A 20,647-nucleotide genomic window follows, 5' to 3' on the forward strand; every position below is an offset into this window, starting at 1 on the left:
TCCTTGGCGTCTTGGCAGCATTTCTCCTGCAGTAGTTTCTCCCAAGCGCTACTAGGCGCCGCATAACTATTTCCTATTTCTGAATATAGTAAGTGCAAGTGTATTTGATCATCTGTTGTATTTCAAAGATATCTACAACGTCGACTAGTGTATTCAAAATACATTTGACAGTCTATTGTATTCAGGACCAGTTCTAGCTTGCCGTGTTTACGATGTATTTCCCATCACATCACTATTTTATCTGAATACTACTAACCTTTTTAGACTACTAGAAATTCATAGAAATTCATAATGCAATTCGTATTGTACAAAGAACATTGGCCGAAAATGTACCGTCGCCAACGCAACATGCCAGTGAGCACCCTCCGCGACCGATGTTGCAATCGTGTCCTATCAAATAAGCACGCAATTCAAGGCGTATTTTTTTCCGGCTGGCGAATAAAGTATATTTTATCCCGTCCCCGTTATCTGTACCTTGTACCTGCAATTACTGAAACAAGGGCTTATCACACCGTTACACGGCAGCCGAGATCACGAGACCTCGTGCCGTGCCTTAGGCTCTGACCGACTTCTTGTATAAATAGCGCGCTCTGGTCCGCCTGAGGCCTTGAGAAGACCCAGGTCCTTGACTACCAAAGACTGCCACTGGATGAATTGACTTGTTAGTCTGAGCCCTCATTGAACCCCTTTCACCACGTGTAGACGACCCAGAGCGTAACTCGTGAAAAGCAAAGTTTCAACTTGACGTGGACTATGGCCCGCTTTCCATAGACGGGCAGAAACATCTTGACCGAAACGGACATGATCAACGGGCTAATCTTTCCGGCATAGAAGCTTCAAGGCGTGCGAACTTTGGCGGACGCCAGCGCAAGCCACGAGTTTGCTTCCGGAGGGGAACCGCCAGTCCTTGTTTGTTATTGCGTCCGCCATCAACCAAGAAGCAGGTGAATAAGAAGGACTACAAAGGCCAAGATTTCTGAGTCTATAGATATTTATAGCCGTCTCGGGCACATCATTTGCAGCAGACGACCAACTTCCCCCCCCCCTTCACGGCAGGCGCCCAAACGCAGCAATGGCCGACAGCAACACATCCCCCCTCAAAATAGCTCTGGTGGCCGAGCAGAGGTCGACGTACCTCAAGCTTGGCTACACCAACGAAGAGTGTGCCGCGCTGACGCACGACGGTGAAGTCAAGGCTGTTGCGGCCGCGCTCCAAGACCTGGGCCACGACGTCACCCTCGTCCCGGGGGTCTCGTCGCTCGTCGAGCACCTCGCGGCCGGGCGTCACAAGAACTGGGACCTGGCCTTCAACATGGCCCAAGGCTTCCACGGGCCCGCGAGGGAGGCGCACGTCCCGGCACTCCTGGAGGCCTTTCTGATCCCGTACACGTTTTCCGACGCCGCAACCATGGCGCTGTGTCAGAACAAGGCAAACACAAAGGTCAGTCTTGCACCAAGTATATATACTCTCTAGCAAGTGGAAACTAAACCAAGGCCAGATCATCCTGGAGCATCACGGCGTCCCCAACGCCCCCTTCATGGTCATCCCCAGCGAGCACCTGAGCCTCTTGAACCATGCCACGCTGCCCCCCAAGTATCCCCTCTTCGTCAAGCCCGCCACCGAGGGCTCGTCCAAGGGCATCGACAGGTTCAACAAGGTCAACAACTACGCGGAGCTGGAGCTGGCCGTCCAGAAGCTCAAGGCCAAGTTCCCCGGCCAGGACATCCTGGTCGAGTCGTTCCTGTCCGGGAGGGAATTCACGGTGAGCATCCTCGGCACCGGGCCCTGCAGCCGCGTCATCGGCATCAGGGAGCACATCTGGCAGACGGTGCCCGAGAACGGCAACGGCTACCAGGCCACGCAGGAGTTTGCCTGCTGGAAGAGCAAGCTCAGCGAGGGGTGTCTGCTGCGCTACAACGACGCCCACGACATGGACGACGCCCACGTCAAGGCCGCGTGCCAAGTCGCCCTGGACACTTGGACGGCGCTGGGCTGCCGCGACGCCGGCCGCGTCGACATTCGCTTCAGCTCCGACGATGCCAACGGCGTCCCGAACGTACTGGAGGTGAGTGCCCTCCCTGAACCTGCCGGCGGCGAATTTTCACAGCTGACCGAATGTTGCTCAGGTGAACCCCATTGCCGGCCTGCTTCCGGGCCACTCGCCGCTTCCAGCGAGCGCCGAGGAGAACGGGCTCTCGTTCGAGGCGCTGTTGACCGCCATCCTCGAGAGCGCTCTCAGCCGCAGTGTTCCAGACAGTTCCGCTTGGGGTCCTTGACGGCGGTGACGCCCGGGGCAGGAGGCCGTTTGCGAGCGACATGGAGGCTTTGGTACATGTCCCCGGGTTGCAGTCACTGAATGTTTTGCGGCAGCTGGCGTCATTGGATTAAAAAAAAAAAGACTAGTTGGCATGGGCTTCACGCCCCAAGTGGTGACAATGGGCCGTTGAGAAAGAGAGAGCTAAAGGTAATTCTATTTGTTAGTCGTGCCGAATCGCGTTTGGGCCTGCCAGGGTTCGGGGAGCCGTTACACTTGCCAGCCTCCCACGGAGAAAGCTCCGTTATTCTCTCCTTTAGGCAGAAATGCAAGAGTTTGTCCTTTTTTTTGTCTCAGCCGTGCCATGCAGGCGTGCTGTGTGGCGTGCCGGAAGCGGGAAGCCATCGACGGTCGAGGCGCTTCCAAGGACGTTGAGGACGGCAAAGTGAGACATTGAGTCAAGTCGATACTACTGTAAACAGTTGAGGTCCAATTGTGTCCTCGCAGACGCAGAGCCCAACAGACGCCTGGCTGCCTGATGAAGCCAGGCTATTCCCTCGGAGCACCAGATACCTTGGCATTCCCTCCTTTTGCCCCGATGTGGTGACCAAAGACGGCTGTCATGACTGTGCCATAACAGACTTTTGAAAGCTTACTCCTCACCCTCTCGGCGGGATGACGGTGGCGTTTTCCTGGCGACGTGTGCCGAGCTATGTGGTCTTGTTCTGCGTGCCAAGGGCGGCCGACGCCCCAAGTGCTGACGTCTCGGGCCATGTAGTTGAATTTTACTTTTTCGAGAAAGTAAATGTCACACAAAGCTTATCATGCCTATACGATATTCCGAAAAGGTACATTGTAGTTTCATATAAGTCAAGTTGTGGTAAAGTAGTCTTGTCTTATTATCAGTCTTGACTATGAAATTGATAGTAGGCACTTTGATTCATTACCGACTTGTTTGTTGATGTGAATTCCCGTCGTATTCTGTGTCATGCGTACGATATACCAAGAGAATAGCCATTTATTTCCAGCCACGTTGACCTTACCTGACCCTGCATGATGTGCTGCAATACGACAGTTGTTGCTGCCAACAAAACCAAAAGTCCCATGCCGCCACTACCGCAAGTGTCGGTTCTGGACAAAGTTTCCTGCAGACAGGATGCGTCTTACACTTTGTAATCTGTGGGTGGGGATGCTTTCGACAGACATGATCCCAAGTATAAAGAACACGGGGGTGTCTCCAACTCGAGAGCAAAGCTTGCTCGCCCAGCAGCAGGATCCATCATCCAACCTCACCATTCTTCTTCTGCCCAACATGTCTTATGAGTACTACCCCATCACCGGCATTCCGGTACAACCGGGGGAAGTAACCCCCGCAAGGCGGGAGCTTGCCAGCTGGTCGACGTCCACGGTCCCCGGGGATCAGATCCAAGTGTCCCTTTTCATTCGGGCTCTGCAGAAAATGCAGGACAAGAACCCACTGGAGGAGCTTCTGTCCTACTTTCAGATTGCCGGTGGGTACATGACGTCTCTCTATACCATCAACGGATGCTCACATACATCTCGGCAGGGATCCACGGATACCCCGTGGTGCCGTGGGATCATGCCACTCAGCACGGGTTCTACTGCACACACGGTTCCATTACCTTTCCCACTTGGCATCGCCCGTATATGCTGCTGTATGAGGTAAGGTCCTAGATGGAGCAGCCCTGTACACGAGCCACAAAGTCCCTCTGCTCACAGCGTGCAACAGCAAGTGCTCTACAACATCATGGACCAGGAGCTCATCCCCGGCATCACTGATACGGCCGTCAGACAGGACTGGAAAAAGGCAGCCCAGCAATGGCGCCTCCCCTTCTGGGACTGGGCTCTCCCTCAGTCAGACACGAACAAATTTGGAGTTCCAGGAATCGTGGGACTCGAGCAGCTCGAGATCCTGAAGCTCGGGGGCAAGGACAAGGAGTCCGTCAAGAACCCCCTTTACAAGTATACAAACAAGATCAACGGCGAAGAGGTGTCCATGAACGATGCAAAAATGAAGCCATATCAGCTCGATTACGACGCGTACGGTGGCATTGTGAGTACATGGCACAAAAACCCTTTCGTCAACACCAGACACTGAGTATGCTCCAGTACAACAAAAGTATTGGCACCAGCCGGTATGGAAATCCCAGTCTCCCTGATTGGGTACAGGGCTTCGTGGATAATGCCAAAATCGAGGAGGCCATGGAAAATCCAGAAGCGCCGCACTGGCAGAAAGGCGTGTCGATTGCGGAAAACGTCTATCGAATCCTCACCGACGTGTACTTTCAGTCGTACGAGACCTTCTCATCCACGTACCTCACTGACGACAAGAAAAATCTCAAGCCCACCGAGTACCTCTCATTGGAGATGATCCACAACAACATACATGTAGGCCCCCCTGTGTTCATTTCATCCTAGATTATGCCAGCCAACCCAACTTGACGCTCTCACCAGGTCTGGACCGGAGGCTGGGTCGAGGGACCAGCCACCAAAGTCACCGGCGTCCCCGTCACCGCGGGACACATGGCAGATGTCCCGGTGGCCTCATTTGACCCCATCTTCTGGCTGCACCACTGGTAAGCCCGGCGGAGGATTCGGTGATTGCTGCGTGTTGTGATAATCTGCTGACAATGCCAGCAACGTCGATCGGCTCCTCGCCATCTGGCAATATCTCAACCCCGACAAGTGGTTTGGCACGGAGCCTCCGCCGACGCCTGGACATACCGACATCACGCCACTGCCCACGGACGACCTGCCCCCTTTCCACATCAACAAGCAGGGTAAATACTACAACTCAAACGACGCCCGGGACTGCGGGAAGCTCGGATACACATACCAGGACCTGGTAAACACAAACATTGACAAGTTAAAGGCCGAGTTGCAGGACAAGTACGGCAATCACACAAAGAAGCTCCTCCAGCCCGTCAAGGGCATCCGGCCGGTCCCCGGGGTCAGCGAGGAAACGTTCCCAGACTACATCATCAACGTCGAATATGACCGGTTCGCGCTCGGCGGGGAGCCATACGCAGTCAAGTTCCATCTCGAGACGACCAACGACCAGGGCAAGACCGAGTCCTGCACCCTCGGCTCCTTCCACAACTTCACCTCCCCCGTGGTGCCAGACTGCAAGAACTGCCAGAATCAAAAGGACAAGAGCGCCAAGTCCAAGGCCCAGGTCCCCATCACGCTGCCCCTGCACGGCATCGTCAAGAGCACGCGCTTTCCCGACGCGACTAGCCTGGAGCCCGTCCACGTCAACGTCCTGCTCGAGCAGCAGCTCAGGATCTCTGTGACCAAGGTATCGTCCCTGCCGGCCGTGATTCTTGTCGATTGACCTTTTTTTGACTGACAGTGTTTTGTAGCTTACGGGCGAACAAGTCCTGCTGACGAATCTGCCCGGATTTCATGTGACTGTCCATGTTGGCACGGCCAAGCAGCCCAGTGTGTCGCGCCACGTCTTTCACCCTGAAACGTACAGAACCCTTCGGACGGTTCGGTAGAAGGCCTTGTTTCCGGGCTAGGTTCCGGGATAGGGTTGGTCTGATTGACTCTTTTTGAATTTGTTGGATTGTGTCTCGTTTGGGTGTCTGAAATGGAGTGAATGGACGAGGGGATTGGCCCGAGATTGAAAACTGTCTAGCTAGGAATTGCGTCGTCTTTGGTATGAATATCGAAATTGACCGTTGATTGTTTGAAAAAGTACAGACTTTAGCTTGGCTGGAATACACTCGCTCGCAAGGCTTTTGCACGTCTTCCGCCCCAGGATACACGACGGTGAACTCTGCGATTCATAACTGTTCAACCGCCGGCTGGCAAACGTGTGCCCGAGATGAGCGTAGCACTAGAGCCGGATTACGAATTCATCGCCATTCGGGGACGTTGTTCTCGGAGAATTTTGACCAGTTGTAGACCGTGACCGGGACGGCGCTTAAAACTGCGCACGGTTCGCGTCCGCCGCCGGCCACGCCGCCTCCTCCGGCTCCGCCCGGAAGACGGAGTGCTTCAAGGCCTCGGGCGTCAGACGGCGGCGGCGGCAACGTGCTGGGCTGCACCGTCCCGAGCAACATACGGCCAGCGGCGGTTTGGATGATTTTCCAGCACATCAAAAGTTGGCTGTGAACCGCCAAGGCCATGTGAATGCGGAGCGGACCATGAAACCGCACCCCCTGTTTGAGATTTGGCAGATATATCCCGACCTGGTGAAACCACACCCATGAGTCTGGCATGGCCATCTTCCACCAGATCTGAAATTCCACCTTGCCAATGAAACCGCCCAGATCTACCCGGCCGGGGCAACATCGAACCCTTGCCCATCTTCACCCGCATAGTCGTCCCCGTCAGACAGGGTTACCGCTGTCATCGGAGGACGTTTCATCCACGTCAGACAAACCAGGTCAAACACCACGGTGGCTATGTTGTATCAATATCCAAGTGTGTCCCATTATTTCGTATTTACAATGTGATGATACCTCCACGCCGCCCCGCGAAAAAAAAAATGCTCTTGGTCCCGGCTGCGGCTTGAAAAAAACCCTAGCCTGCTGCCGTTATGCTAAATATACAAGACCTGTCTCTGTCTATGACTGGCTGGAAAGGGACGAATCTCCCGACAATAATAAAATAAAAAAAAACATGGCCCATCCTGATTGCTGCTCCGCTTCTCTAACCAAAGGCCCCATCGATTAAAATCCAAAATAAAAGCAACAAACCAGCAAATGGTCTATGATGAAGGGTCGTAATTCCAAAGTCGTTTTCGCTCCGCCGCCCACCAAAGACCAACTTTATCTGCTTCAATCAGCCAATCAGCAGCGCCATCGCCATACTTGCCTCTGACTGTGGATGCTAGGCTGTTGATGGACCACTCCAAAACACGATTCAGCTCCATCGGGTCCTGGCCGAGGTCCGAGAATACGTATTCCGTCTTCTTATCCAGGGGAAGGACCAGCCTCCAAGGTGCATCCGAGGATGTGATTGTGAGCATCCTCCCGCCGGGGTTGACGAGACTGTAATTCCAGGCCCGCCGCCCCTTGCGCGTCGTCTCAAAGGGGCGAATCAAGGATTGGCCTTCGTAGTCTTGCACCAAGTCTGCGGCGGCCGCCGTGTCCTTTTCGTTGAGAGAGCCGGTATTCACAAGGAGGTCGAGGATGGTGGGCAAAATGCTGAGGGACGTGGCGTTGACTCTATGCTCGACTCGGGGTAGTTTAGGGTGTCTAAAGGTGATTGGTACGCGAAAGTTGCTAATGTGGCCGTTCTCGTATGTGCCCGTCTTGCTGAAATCCTCCTTGAATGCTTGGCCGTGATCTCCCACGAAAATGACCAGGGTCTCGTCGGAGATGCCCTGATCGTCAAAGATCTGCATGAGCTGGCCAATCCACGCGTCGTTGAAACGGATCGTGTTTAGGTAGCTGTTGAGGTCCTTGTGCGTCTGCATCAGACCCTGCGCGGAACCCATGTACTCGCTCGAGTTGAACCACTTGGGCACTGCCCAGGGATGGTGCGTGGTGCTGGTAAAGTGCGACAAGAACATGCGCTGGTTATTCGCCGTCGCGTTGGTGATGTAGTCGGTCAAGTACGTTTTGAGCGCCGTTTCCGGGAACCCAAAATAATTAATCTCTTCCAGCTCGGGGTTGTTCTCGCTGTCTTGCTTGATGCGGTTCTTGTTGACAATGTGCTTGAAGCCAATCTTGGAGTCGAACTTGTCCTGCCGATCGTAACCGTCGGTGACGGCCTGGAAGAAGGCCGGGTACCACTGCTGTTCGTGGTAGTTGTCCGAAGTTGTGTTCTTCTTCAGCCTGTTGAAGAGCTCGAGTATTTCGGGGAGACACGGTTGGTAGCTTTCCGTCTCAGCCTCCTCAAACATGTCAACAGGCATGGGCCAAGCGCCGCAGTGGACGGCAGCCAAACTCTTGGTTGATACACTGCTGGTGGTGAGGCCGCCAACGACGTGGACGCCGCCAAAGCCGTCCTCGGTCTTGTCGTTCCATTCCGAATATTTGCGACCAAACGCAGTGCCGTTTTTGCTCTTCCAGTTACCAGACCTGCCCGTGATGCGTTCGGTGTTGGGGGAGATGTGTGACAGCAGTTCGTTGATGTCGTCGTGGTCAAGCTCGTCGTGCGACTTGATGATGAGGTCGTGGAAGCTGGAGCCCTGCTGCAGGGGAAAGAGTTCCTCTCGCATGCTCTCCATCAAGATAATGGCAATGTGCTTAATCTTGACTGAGCCGTCCTGCAATATCTTCTCCAACGGCTTCAAAACAGGATTCTCCAGGTTGCTAATCTTCATGGGATCGTTGGCGGGGTTGTAGTACGGGTCCAAGACGAGCGGATCGGGACAGGAGCTGTCATGGTGGCCAGTCGCGTTCTTGAGAAGCTCATTGACGTCACCGGTCCTGGCCTCGAGGGTCCAGCGAGTAAAACCCTGGGGCAGCTCGGATGGCAGCCATTCGGGTTTCCTGTCTCGGTACTTTTGTATAATGTCATTCGCCGCGCCTGGCGCCCACCCCCTAAAGTTGCCCCGGGGAGCCTCCCAGTTTGAACGATCAATAAGATTGGGCAGTGGCCACGAGCTTGATGTACACTCAATCGACTTGGGGGCGAAGACGGCCAAGAGCGGTAGAGGCAACGTGGTAAACATGCGGCTGTACGGTCGCTCGGGATCAAAGAGGATCAAAATGGCCAGGAATCCCAGCAGAACCATGATCCCATAGCTCCACGGAATGAAGCCTGGGCAGTGCATGGCACGCGTGGACGCGGAGTCCGTCTTGCCCAGCCGTCGGCGTGTGGTGTTGTTGGGCGGGCCATCGCAGCTGGAATCAGAATCCGAGTCGAATTCGTATTCTTGGGTGGGCAGGAGAGATGACTCGTTCTCTGCCTTTGTCAACTTGGAGAGTCCAACCTTGGATGCAGTCCATCGAATAACTGGCGACACACGTGTTAGACATTCCGTTTGCTTGGTGCCGTTTGGTGGGACCAGAACAGGCAGTAGGCAGAACAAACCTGATTGTGCGTAAATCTCGACCGCAGCCAGGGCCGAGCTCACAAATTTGTACAGTCGGAACTTGACAAGCCAGGACACTACAAGGATGATGCAGGTGAATGCGAGCGGCGTCTTCCCCTCGCTCAGCAGGACCTTTCGGCCTTCCTCGCTAAAGGCAAACGTCGTCGCATCTCCCCAGTCAATCTCGCCGCCGGTTTGGTAAAAAAAGCCCAGCTGAGACGAGGCGGCGCCAAGGGTAACGAAGCTGCAGACGATGCGCAAGGGCGGGCACCCGTTAGCATGCGGCAACGCAGAAGCGGGCGCAAAGCCAGGCAAACAAAGAAACAAACAACGAGACACCAAAGAAACAAAGGACGCTGGGAAAGCAAGTAAACAATGACGATGACGAACGCTTGTTTGTGTCACCCCGTGACCAAGACTGATGAAGCTTAAAATTCATGGTGGCGTATTCCAGGGGTGCTAGAGGGTGCCAAAAGGGGCCACGGGGGATGAAGCTCGCGTGCCAACTTACCAGATCAAGCAGGCCAGGCCAAAACCAAGCAAGGCAAACAGGCCATTCCTCCGACGCAGCAGAATCCAAATCAAAGTAATTAATACAAGGTCGGGGACGATGAATGCCGGCAGGCAAAAGACGAAGACGCCGGTCGGGAAGACGTGTGCGTTGAGAGAGAGGCGCAGGAGCTTGGTTGTGGTGACGGACACAAAGTAGATGGCGAAGAAGAAGCAAACCAGGGGAGGATACATTACGGGCGTCCGACGGTCAGCATCGAGACAGACGGGCCACAGTCGGCGAAGAAACTTGGGACTTGGTTCGGACGGTTGGAAGAGACGGCCTCGAACTGCGGCTGCGCTTGGCGGATTAGTCTGGCGGTTGGAAGCAATTGCACCGGCCAGCTAGGCGTCGTACGTTGTGCGTCGGTTGTGCGTCGGTTGTGCGTCGGGTTGGGACGATGCGGGCGGTGGACGGTGAGAGGGTGATGGCAAGCCGAAGGTCAATGTCGTAAAACGCTCGCGAAGCAGAAGCAGAAGCTAAGGGAAAAAATGAAAAGAAGCGCAAGAACCGAGCGAGAGCCGACTGCGAACAGGTGGATTCGATCAAGGACCAGGACCAGCAACGAATGCACGCATGCACTACTCCGTATCTAGGGCTATGGAATCCAGAGAGGGAAGGGAAGCGAAAGAACGAGTTGTTGGAATGGCTAGACGGGCAGGGCGATGCTGGGTTGATGGGTTGATGGATCAGCACGACGGGTCGCAGCGGAGAACGGGGGGCAAGCACATCCAGACCATCCAGGCCGGGCCGCAGCGGCTTGAATATTAGCCTGACGCTGGGCGCAAGCCAGACTCCAGATATGATGCAAGTGAAAGTGAAATCTCAAAAGCTGGCGTCAAGGACAAAAGGAGTCTGGTGCTTGACCTGTGCCACCTTGACGTCGTAAAGGTTAAAAACCAGACTCATCAAAAGATGCTCGCTTGGGGTGGCGAGGCGCGGGACTAGCCTGCTTCTGGACATGCAGCACACGAGGCGTTTGGCCTTTTGTTTTCTTTTTTTACTCTCAGGTGCTCTCTTTTCCCTCGGTCGCAAACCCGCAAAGCACCAGGCCTGGACTCGGTGCTGCGACTGCTATTATTACTCAGGGCCAAACGGGGCCAGGGGCAGAGACGACAAAGACGCAAACACTCTCGCAGGCGTCGACATCGATCAATGTCTGGTGGTACTTTGTACGGAGCAGTATGCCTGGGGCCGATACTTGACTCCTTTCTCCCTAGCTCCAGACGTCCCTGCTATGACTGCCCCAGGGAGGACGCACAATCAGAAGCGAGACGCAGGCACTCTGCTTGAGAAGAAACGAAATGATGAGCCAGATGCATGTGCACCCTCTTTTGTGTCAACCACACGTGCAGATATCATGGGCGATTTGATTCTGCCGTACTCTGTACTCCGTACAGGCCAGATCCCAATGCCATCAAGGGTCTGCAACCCCCAGTCTGCCTCGCCGCCGTCTGTGCTCTCCTTCCGATGCATGACAGTCACGGAGTATTCTCAAAACATTATGCATTCAATGTTCAGCCCTCTCGGTCCACATGCCTCCATCTCCACATCTCCACACTTTCCATCCTCGAGACCCCTCATCCACTGATTGATGGTCGCCCTTCCATCCTGCAACATTGACTGTTCGGCGTCTCCTTTGCGTCTTGCGAGACATGTCAGCCCGTGACGGCGGCTGGGGCCAGCCTTGAGTCGTACGTACGGAGTGCTACATGATGCCAGTCATGTTGGAGGCGAGTGCCAACGCCCTCCACATTTGGGCCACCCACAAAGCCTTTTGATTGAGCGTACGAGCCAACTCTTAGCGTCCGTACCATTTTAGCATCGCTTTATTCTGGAAAAGGGCATCTGGACATCAATGAACATGGAGCCCTCAGCAGGTCTCGTCTCGCTGTGGGAACCGCTCGCAGCGGGGAATTACACCGCAGGCGCACCTATTTAGGTAAAGTATCTACACATGTAACTTTTACCATGAAAATATATATGAAATTTCTTAGTTATTAAGTTATTATAAGGGAAAAAATATAATCAATACAACCAAGACTTTAACTAGCTTTAAATAATATGTATCTCTTAGAGTCTATTAGAGACCTTAAAGATATACTTTTATTTATAAGTTATATTAATAAGACGCGAACCACATTTAATTTATATAAGTGGGGCGTCTAACCTGTTCAATTCCCCGCCCGTAGCGACCAGGCCCCCCCTGGTTCGTCCAAGCCCGCCCAGCTGCGGGCGCTGTCTTGAAACGGCAGCATCACCGCTTGCCGCCCATAAGCGTCGCATCAGGCGTCGGCTCGCACACTCCCACGGCCATGCATTGCTGATCTGTCAGAAGGAATCCATACACGTACCAGGTGTGTTGGACCAGACAAGTTTTGGACCAGCCGAAGCCCGTACTGCTGCAATGCACGCCCTGCTCGACCCCTGTTGAATGCCTGCCTGCGACAGTTTATTCCAGACTGCTGTCGAAGCTTGGCCTTGCAGTTGACAACCCTTGGCCCGGCTTGGCCGTTCACGTTTGTGCGTTCCCGAGGCAGTAAAATACTCATTGCTCACCCATCCTGGCCCTCGTCTTCGCAGCGAACAATCATCAGCCCCCAGTGAGGACGGGGCACAGGGGCAAACCCGAGAGAGGCACGGTCTGGCTAGTAGTCCTCGTATGCACGGAAGTCAACCGAAGACGAGCGCGTTGACTGGCTGGGGTTGCATAATTTCTGACGCAACGGTAGACGATGCGGAGAAGGATGCCAAAAGTGCGAGAAAAGGGGGCATCCGGCTAATGCCCGACTAGGAAGCGCACCGCCGCGCCAGCTCACTGGTCATGGTCCATCGTCTCTTGTTTCGGTGAGCTTGGGCTTTTTTAGCACGCGGCAGGAAGTGAGATCTGCTGATCCAGCCCTGTGTCTAGTGTAACCTCGTCCTCCCAAAGCGGAAACTGGTCACGATACCCCAATGTGCTCGTGTCACCCTCACTCATCGAGTCCTTGCGGCGATTGTCCTACCTGCTCGGTCCAGTCGAATGACGACCAGCAAAATCAAACAGTGGGCCAAAGGCACGAGATCCTTCACCAATATGGCAGGGATTCCGTTCCTTGAACAACTCATGGCACCATAAATCGCCCGAGAAGCGAAATGTTATTAATAAGTAGTAATAACAGAACTGCAGGGCAATTCCAGTGCTCCACCATTATCGCAGACTTTCCCGTCGACAAGGCTGCCTCAATCCATGTGCTAAAAAGGAAGTTTGAAATTCTAGAATGCCTCTCTACTCGTCTACCATGTCTTGGTCATATACAAGGTGTCACGTCGCGCTACCCTGGAGGTCAGTAGCCTACATGTACAACCAACTTTCACCCCCAGGGCCTTCTTCCGTCATTTACCATCGTGGCTAGCCAACTAGAAAGCTCTCTTCCGCCAGATATGCCGACTTGTCCAAGTTTGCCTACTCGCCTGGCGCTACTCTAAAACACAGCTACATCCCATCGAATCTACAAGCCAAACCAAGAGCATCGACTCCCAGGCTCAGTCTCGAAGCGCTCCTCGAGATGGTCCGTCACTCGAGCAATCTCACCGCATATATACAAATGACTCACAGCCTTGGTCAGCAGCGTCCCGTAGGTTCGAAACGTGGCATCTGCGTCAAACCCGATGTCACGTTTTCGAGCCGGTGAAACCGAAACAGCAGCGAGCCGGTGACTTTGCGACACCACGTGCACTGACAGGTTCCAGCTGGCTTTGTTTTCCAGAAAGAGCGACGGCATCTGCGTTGACCTGCACAATCGTTCCAGTCGTGGTTGAGAGTGGTGCGCACAATGGCCCAAACAAAGTCTCCAACCCTGACTTACACCAAGCACACGACGCTAAAGCTTCAAGTCTACTATTCAGGTGTGTGTGTGTGTAACTATATACAATCCATCTCTTCTACCGCCCCAATGCGCCCTAAATCTAAAGTATGAAATTTACGCCCCTATTTATACCCGTCTTCGTCCGCGGCATCCCTCCGTCACGTTTTTCATCGAGGCTATTATCCTCTCGGAGCCCTTCTCAGCAGCCACCATGACGCCAAACTGCGGGTTCACAGTCAGGGGTGCGAGGATGGAAGCGTCCACGACATGGATGTTTTGCGTGCCAATGACCTTGGTGTCGACGTCCACACACTTGCCGATGCGGCAGGAACTCGACCAGTGCTGAACGGACCCCACTGCGTAGGGACTATTCGGGTCCGTAATGTACCTCCGGATCTCCTGCAGAGTTGAATTCCGCGCCAGGTTGAGAGGGGTGAGGCCCTCTTTGGCCGGAGAGGTCGGCGTCGACGGCGGGAGATGCTGGAACAGCGAGTGAATAAACTCGGCGACGGTATCGGCATCGCGCGGGTGCCCGTAGTACACCCCGGCGCTCGGCTTGGCGGCGAAATTTCCATCGTCGGCGAGCTCGACGCGGCCGGAAGAAAGGAGCCCGGACGTTCCGTAAATGTTGAGGGTGATGGTGTTGTTTCCCACAAAGTCTCGGTAACCCGAAGAGCTGACCGTGCCCTGGACCCCGGATCGCGTCCCGTTGTGCTCGATGTAGGTCCAGAAGACAGAGGTTTGCGACGCAAAGCTGTAGGGCCCGCTCCGTGACTCGAGATACAGGTCTCGATCCGCGGGGACCGGGTCGTCGTACTTGTAGACGTACGACTTGACGTCTGGGCTGGAGAGCACAATAAAGGTGTTGGGGTTGTCAAAGAGGCCTCTTCCCACGTCGGGCTGGACCATCCACGAGGACGCATTGTAGGGAGTGGCGGATTTTGCGGCCAGTTTCTCGAGAGCATCCTGCGGCCCGATGCCGGACAACATGAGAATCCTCGGCGACAGCATCGCACCGGCGCTCAGCACCACTCGACCCCTCTTTGTGAGCTGGATGGCCTTTTTCTCGCCGCTGTCGAGCGCAACCTCGACCGACGACGCCACGCCCCTGACGTGGTTGATGTGCTCGACTTGGACGCCCGTCTGTAGATGAAAGTGATTTCGGCGCAGTGCCGTCTGCAAATAGGTCCGGGTAGGCCCGCCTCGCTGCCCATCAATGTAGTTGTAGACGGGCCGGCCGAAGACGCGCTTCTTGTCGTTGACCTGCTCGAGCAACGAGACGTCTTGGTAGCCAGCGTCCTCGACTATCCATTTCTTGACGGCTTCGTAGCCGCTTTGGAGGTAATACTTGCGGTCCTGCGAGTAGCTCGTCAGGGCGGGCTGGCGCTTCAGGAGCCTCGCAGTCGCATTGGCCACGTCGGCGCTATGCCAACCCCTGGGATGGAAGTCGTCCCAATCCGACGCCGGAGGCTGGAAATACAGGCCGGCATTGATGGCGCTGTTGCCGCCGACGGTACATGCCTGGAAAGCATCTACCTGGCCAGGCCCGCACAACAAACTCGAGCCGCCGGCGAATATGGACGAGTCTGCTACATGTTAGGGCAAAAACACAGGCGGCGCTTTTGTCCCACGGTTTGCACTTACACAGTCCCGGAACGTCGACTCTGCTCAGGGTGGTGTTGTCCAACCAGCCGGGCCGCTCTCTGCCGCCTGTGATTCCGTACGATTGGCTTCCCTGTTGGAGCAGAAGGGTTTTGTAGCCCGCCTCGCTGAGTCTGTCTGCAACAATGATGCCCGCGGTGCCGGCCCCAACAACAATCACGTCCCAAGACTGAAGGGTCCAGTTGGCGACTGCCGAGGCACATCCGAGGGTTGCTAGGAATATCGCTCCCAGCCAGAGAGACGCTAGCAAAGTCATTTTTTTCTGGAGAATGATCTGGCTGCGATGGACTGTCGACTTCGAGATGTGATCCTTAGCTCGCTGCTTGGGAAATCTCTCTATCCATCGCGACGGTGACTGCACGAGTCTTTTATCTCGTCTTTGAGTGAATGGTCTCGTTTTGCTCGCTGTGGAGTCTGGACCCTTGGCGGACTCGTATCATCACCGTTATGCAGTGCTGAGTGGATCATGGTTTGCCAGCGGCGCCAACAAAAAGGAGAAGTCTGGAGATAAGATTCCGATACGAGCTGATTACGGGAACGAATCGAGACCATGACGTCACTTGCAGCCCTGGGTAGGGATTTGGATTGGCAAGGGTCCAAGCTGATCTGACAATGGTGCTGAGTCCCCGTCGCGACGGGCCAACGGTCAAACTGTCCAAGCTGCAGATGATGGATGGAAGAAGCATGCCGCTATTAGAAGTGACGGTTCGGCCATGTCGGGAATTGCTTTCTTTTTACGGATCAATTGATACTCCGTACAATCCGTCAGGTGGAATCTCCCCGGTTCGCAACCTTTGACTCAGCACTGTCAGCAGGCGTCTGTCGACTCGGCATTTATCAACCTGACACCTGTCGGCTTGACGCTCGTCAGCTCGGGATCTGTCTATTCGTCATCTATCAACCAATGCCTGTAGGCTTAGAATATACCGACCTGGTATCTGTCAGCTTAGCATCTGTCGACTCGGCATCGGCTCACTTGCAACCTGTCACTCGGCATCTGCCACCCTGTGTCTGCCAACCAAGCATCTGTCAGCTTAGCATCCGTCGACTCGTCATCTATCAACTCGGCGTGTCGACTCGGCACCGATTACCGCAGCTGTCGTGAAACCCTGGATATTATTGTACCAGACGCACAATTAAGACTCGGCAGCATGCTTCGCGGCCCGTGGATGAATTGAAACTACACATTGTGCTGATACAGCAAAGAGTCACACTACCTCAAGCGACAGTCCATCTTGGCGGGAGAAGACATCACTCAGTTCTCTTGGGCATGTTTTACTGGCCTCTACGCGAACCAACATCATGGTGGCGACATCTCAGCGCCCCCAAAGCACATCATCGCATACTACCCTACCTTGTCAAACGTGATTATGCCTTCATTTATATCCCGCCCCGGCAGCGAAACGGTTATTTCCAAGGCGGCCGCCCGCCCACCGACATCAAACTTCAAGTGTCCGCCCCCATAGCCGGGGCTGTCCTTGACGTCTGGATCCCATACATGAGCAATCCAGTAGTCGCCAGAAACAGGCTCGAAGCGAATCTCGCCCAGAGACGCTCTATCAGGGCGACGGACTACCAAAATCGTCCGCGTCCCAGAGCACTCGTCAGTCTTGGCTTCTTCGGCGAGATACATCATGCCGTAGCCTGACTCGTAGTGCCCTCCTAATAATTGGCTTTGGGATACAGTGGCCGGCAGCGGAGTCGTTGGTCTTTCTGGATAGAGGACATCTCTTAGGTGCGTGAGAATATACTCGTTCCGCCGCCCATCTTCTCCTATCCTAGACGAGCCGCCCCGTCAGCACACGTTACTTTAATCTTCACTCGACTTTTTTTTTAGACGGGGGTGTTTTGGCGCAGCATAGTTCGTCGCCGCACACGGTGATCAACGTACTTGTCAGCAGGTCTGTATCGATCTTTGGGGGAAACGCCCAGCCTACCCTCCAGCAATCGAAGCGAAAGAATGGTATCCGAGGAATGCGAAGCGGCTCCAGAATTAGAGAATATCATGACTCCGTAGTCAGTGACGGATCACACAGCAGCACCGGTCCCGGAGAACAGGTCCAGGGGCTCGTGTGACACGGGAACAAAGTCTCGTTTCCTGGGATGCGAGTAGTACTCGTGGACTGGCGGTCTGGGGTCTTGTGGCCCTCGCCGGCCCCGAATAATGCGCTGTTCATCCCCAGCGGCGCCCAGATGAGTTGCCGCAATACATGCTCCAGCTCGTTTGCCGTCAGAACCTCAACAAGGTGCGAGAGGACGCCAAACATGAGACTAGAATCCTGCGGCTTGACTCGTGGCTCCTCGCTGGGACAGCGCGGCAGCAGTGAATGCTTTGGTTGTCGAGCCCGTGGACCAGGGCGTATGTGAAGTAGCCTTTGTGTTTGGCAGCGTCGCAAAGCCGAATCCCTGCAAACATACAACGTCCGTTTCGACTACATTCCCAGCCTTTGGGACGGTGCCGGTGCCGGTGGCATGACGCGAACATCGGCCACCGTCGAGCAAACGATCAACGATCAACTTGGCGAGAGAATTGCGGGACTGGTGCCGTGACTGCGTCGTTATTTTGTCCTGTGAGGCAAGGAGTTGAAGGTTTGCCATGGGGGGGGGGAATTCACCATTGTCCAACATTGATGCAGCATCACAGGCCTGCCTACCTTGGGCATCTCCACGCCGGTCAAGGCGGACTAGGAAGAAATCACATGCAGGTTTATTCTATAGAAAAGTCCACGCATAGGATGAAAATATCTAGTGCCCTCACCGCTCTCACCTACCCGCAACAGGTCTTTACGGACAGGGTTTGCGGCCTTGTGCCTCATCAATCATTGCCTGTGGTGTAACCAAGTGCAATGCATACCGGGAATAGCCCAAAACAATTCCTGCAACCAACAAGCAAAACCCACAGCCGCACCTGGGTAGTATTACACGGCGCCCAAAGACTTACCCGGACCACAGCGGAGTGAGTGAAACCTCGTCATGCATGTCTCACGCGCTGCTGACAAAACTTCAATGGCAACGAACCATCAACTCTGCGCGGGAGCATCGCGTCGCCAACTTGCCGCGGGAAACAGTCAAAAGCCCATCTCCGCCCGAGCCACCAAGTAGTAGTAGTAATAGCTTGTATGAAAGAGACATCAAGTACACCTGGCTGAACACTAGCACCAGGCCAATGGCCGCAAAATTCGTTCAACCGCCTCTTCCTGCTTTGACATGTTGTGATGCGACAAGCCGCGCCGGAGCTGGTCGTGGTCGTCTGATCCATCCTTCCATCGCTTGGCGTAGAAGCTCAGGCCCTTCCTTGAGCCACGCCCGAATCTTGTCGCCACCAATTTCGAGGCTACACAAAGTTGCGCCCTGTGAAGAGGCGGGCCAAGTTCGTTGAGACACGGACGTCATGCTGACCTGTGACCGTAGCGGCGGCGACCTCGGACGCGCACGAACTGGTTTCTTTTGGTAAAATTGCAAATACTATGAAGGGCACTGGGTGACGCCACGAGTGGACATGATTGGTCTTATTCTTGTCCAAAGCTCTCCCATGCTCTGCAAGTCATCTACTCGGTACATCTCAGTACTTTGTGCGGTTGCTGTTGCTCCGTGAAGCTCATGCGCCTCATGGTTCCGTCATGGCTTAGCAATTCGAGGGCCTTCTTATCCAAGCTACTCCGTATACATGTGAGAATGGAAGAATGGGAGAATGGGAGATTGGTTCCACCAGGATGAGCAGCCATGGCCGCCACCGTAGTCCCGACTGGAAGCCTTTGCACCGCGCAACAATGTGTACAGAATACTATGGCTGACCTTGTTTCTTGGGGTCCAGCTTGAAGCCGATGGGGAGAGCAGCACAATATCAAGGGCTGGGGCTCAATAGAAACGAGGGAGCAGGGATGCGACGGCAAGCCCATGTGCTGGTGCCCTGGGAGGCATCAAGCAACGCCACGCAACGGGGATGGCACACCTCCTTGTTGCGCCCCTCAGCGCCCCGGGTAATGCTTGTTTTTGCTCTTCATGATGCAAGCGCAGCTGCTTATGCTCCGTCATTCATGGCAAATATTGTCTCTGTCTCCGCGGACGGTGGAAGCTGGCAACTACGGAGTACATCATCATGACTCCGAAGAGGGCCATGGCAATGGCCTCATTCTCTGCCCACGCTGCTCCGTCGTCGGGCCTGAACCATGTAATTGCAGCTTACTCCAACACACGATACGCATCTCAGCTCGACTGTCTGGGGGTTGCTTCACCTTGCTAGGCAGCAGCTTTCGAGCCTGGCAATAGCCTGACATGGCTTTCATTCCGTACAGTAGTCAATCAGCCATCGAGTTGGGTTTTCCTCGTCTCTTCCCCACTCGAGGCGTGCTTACTGACGCTAGTGCCGACAATGCCGTTCATCGAGAGACTTGGCAACTTTGAAGGGTCTGGTTCATGTTGTGGAGTAGACAACAACGTGCCAGCCCGTGTCCGGGGATTTCAACCTCATCTCTTGGCATCTCTCTGCTCCGGCTGCTCGCGACTATGCAAAGCACTACTACGTATAACTGCTCCCGTTTACCACCGTGACCGCGATGAGAATGGCGCAGCTGGCTACCGGGCCATCCCATGGTCAGCTCTTCCTTGCTTTTGCCCACTCCGCCCTTCCTCCAACACCAAACTCCGAAAAGCCACAGGACCTGGCCGAAATGCTGCTGCCTAATGTTCTGTGTGTGCATGTTGGTGCGAGTTCGTCTTTGTTTGACGACGCCTGGGGTGACACGAGAGGCACCAGTTCAACGGCAGCCACCGGCGCGGCACACGGGCAGCTTCAAGCAAAGTTTACTCCGTGGTTGCCCACAGCACCTACGAGTTGCGACCAGTTGGGCATCACGCCTCGAATCTCACCCGTGCTGGTCATGTGGCCGGGATGCCTGCCATGGCACCACTTGCGGCCCCTGCTGCAGGCTGACGGACTAGCAAAACCCGTGGGGGTGTGGCCTGCGATGCCGTTTTATAGGTCCAACTGCCGTTGTATCACAGGAGGGCTTGGCTCAATCTGGATGGGGAACTGGTGCAACAATAAAAGTTGGGTTGTTGCTGGAAAATCTCGCGCCCTCCGCACCCCCCCCATGCAGCCACCTGCGTGATGTGGCGTCGCGTTTAATAAAGAGCCATCATGTACGCAGTACCGAGTAAGACGCGGAAATATAACATCGAGTCTAGTTGCTTTACCTTGCTCCCGGTCCCCTTGGCGGGTTTCTTTTCTTTCCGTGACTGCTGAATCAGATAGCATCGCCAACCCGACCGCCCTCCTCAACTCACCACGCTGTTGGCACAAGACGAGCATTTCGCC

General features: G+C 54.7%; 5 protein-coding genes across 5 annotated transcripts; 2 read left to right on the top strand and 3 right to left on the bottom strand.

The window, feature by feature from the left end:
• Positions 1 to 1,072: 1,072 nt before the first annotated feature.
• ddl (D-alanine--D-alanine ligase) lies at positions 1,073 to 2,277 on the top strand (the record flags this gene model as incomplete). Its single annotated transcript, XM_014689693.1, has 3 exons — positions 1,073 to 1,441; positions 1,500 to 2,066; positions 2,128 to 2,277. 3 exons carry the CDS (start codon positions 1,073 to 1,075, stop codon positions 2,275 to 2,277), a joined length of 1,086 nt encoding a protein of 361 aa, XP_014545179.1.
• Positions 2,278 to 3,567: 1,290 nt separating this feature from the next.
• Positions 3,568 to 5,776, top strand: tyr1_1 (Tyrosinase; the record flags this gene model as incomplete). The annotated part of the gene is made up of 7 exons (XM_014689694.2): positions 3,568 to 3,766; positions 3,823 to 3,938; positions 4,006 to 4,329; positions 4,386 to 4,664; positions 4,731 to 4,852; positions 4,914 to 5,574; positions 5,639 to 5,776. The coding sequence occupies 7 exons, from the start codon at positions 3,568 to 3,570 to the stop codon at positions 5,774 to 5,776; spliced, it is 1,839 nt and encodes a 612-aa protein (XP_014545180.2).
• Positions 5,777 to 6,993: 1,217 nt separating this feature from the next.
• G6M90_00g050790 (uncharacterized protein) lies at positions 6,994 to 10,014 on the bottom strand (the record flags this gene model as incomplete). The annotated part of the gene is made up of 3 exons (XM_066130495.1): positions 6,994 to 9,191; positions 9,270 to 9,514; positions 9,782 to 10,014. The coding sequence occupies 3 exons, from the start codon at positions 10,012 to 10,014 to the stop codon at positions 6,994 to 6,996; spliced, it is 2,676 nt and encodes an 891-aa protein (XP_065986167.1).
• A 3,780-nt stretch (positions 10,015 to 13,794) lies between these two features.
• On the bottom strand, positions 13,795 to 15,586 carry CDH-1 (Cellobiose dehydrogenase; the record flags this gene model as incomplete). Its single annotated transcript, XM_014689696.1, has 2 exons — positions 13,795 to 15,254; positions 15,313 to 15,586. The coding sequence occupies 2 exons, from the start codon at positions 15,584 to 15,586 to the stop codon at positions 13,795 to 13,797; spliced, it is 1,734 nt and encodes a 577-aa protein (XP_014545182.1).
• A 1,089-nt stretch (positions 15,587 to 16,675) lies between these two features.
• Positions 16,676 to 17,337, bottom strand: G6M90_00g050810 (uncharacterized protein; the record flags this gene model as incomplete). Its single annotated transcript, XM_066130496.1, has 2 exons — positions 16,676 to 17,108; positions 17,222 to 17,337. The coding sequence occupies 2 exons, from the start codon at positions 17,335 to 17,337 to the stop codon at positions 16,676 to 16,678; spliced, it is 549 nt and encodes a 182-aa protein (XP_065986465.1).
• Between the last annotated feature and the right edge of the window lie 3,310 nt (positions 17,338 to 20,647).

The sequence above is a fragment of the Metarhizium brunneum genome, chromosome 2, assembly GCF_013426205.1.
Source record: "Metarhizium brunneum chromosome 2, complete sequence".
In the NCBI taxonomy this organism is placed as follows: domain Eukaryota; kingdom Fungi; phylum Ascomycota; class Sordariomycetes; order Hypocreales; family Clavicipitaceae; genus Metarhizium; species Metarhizium brunneum.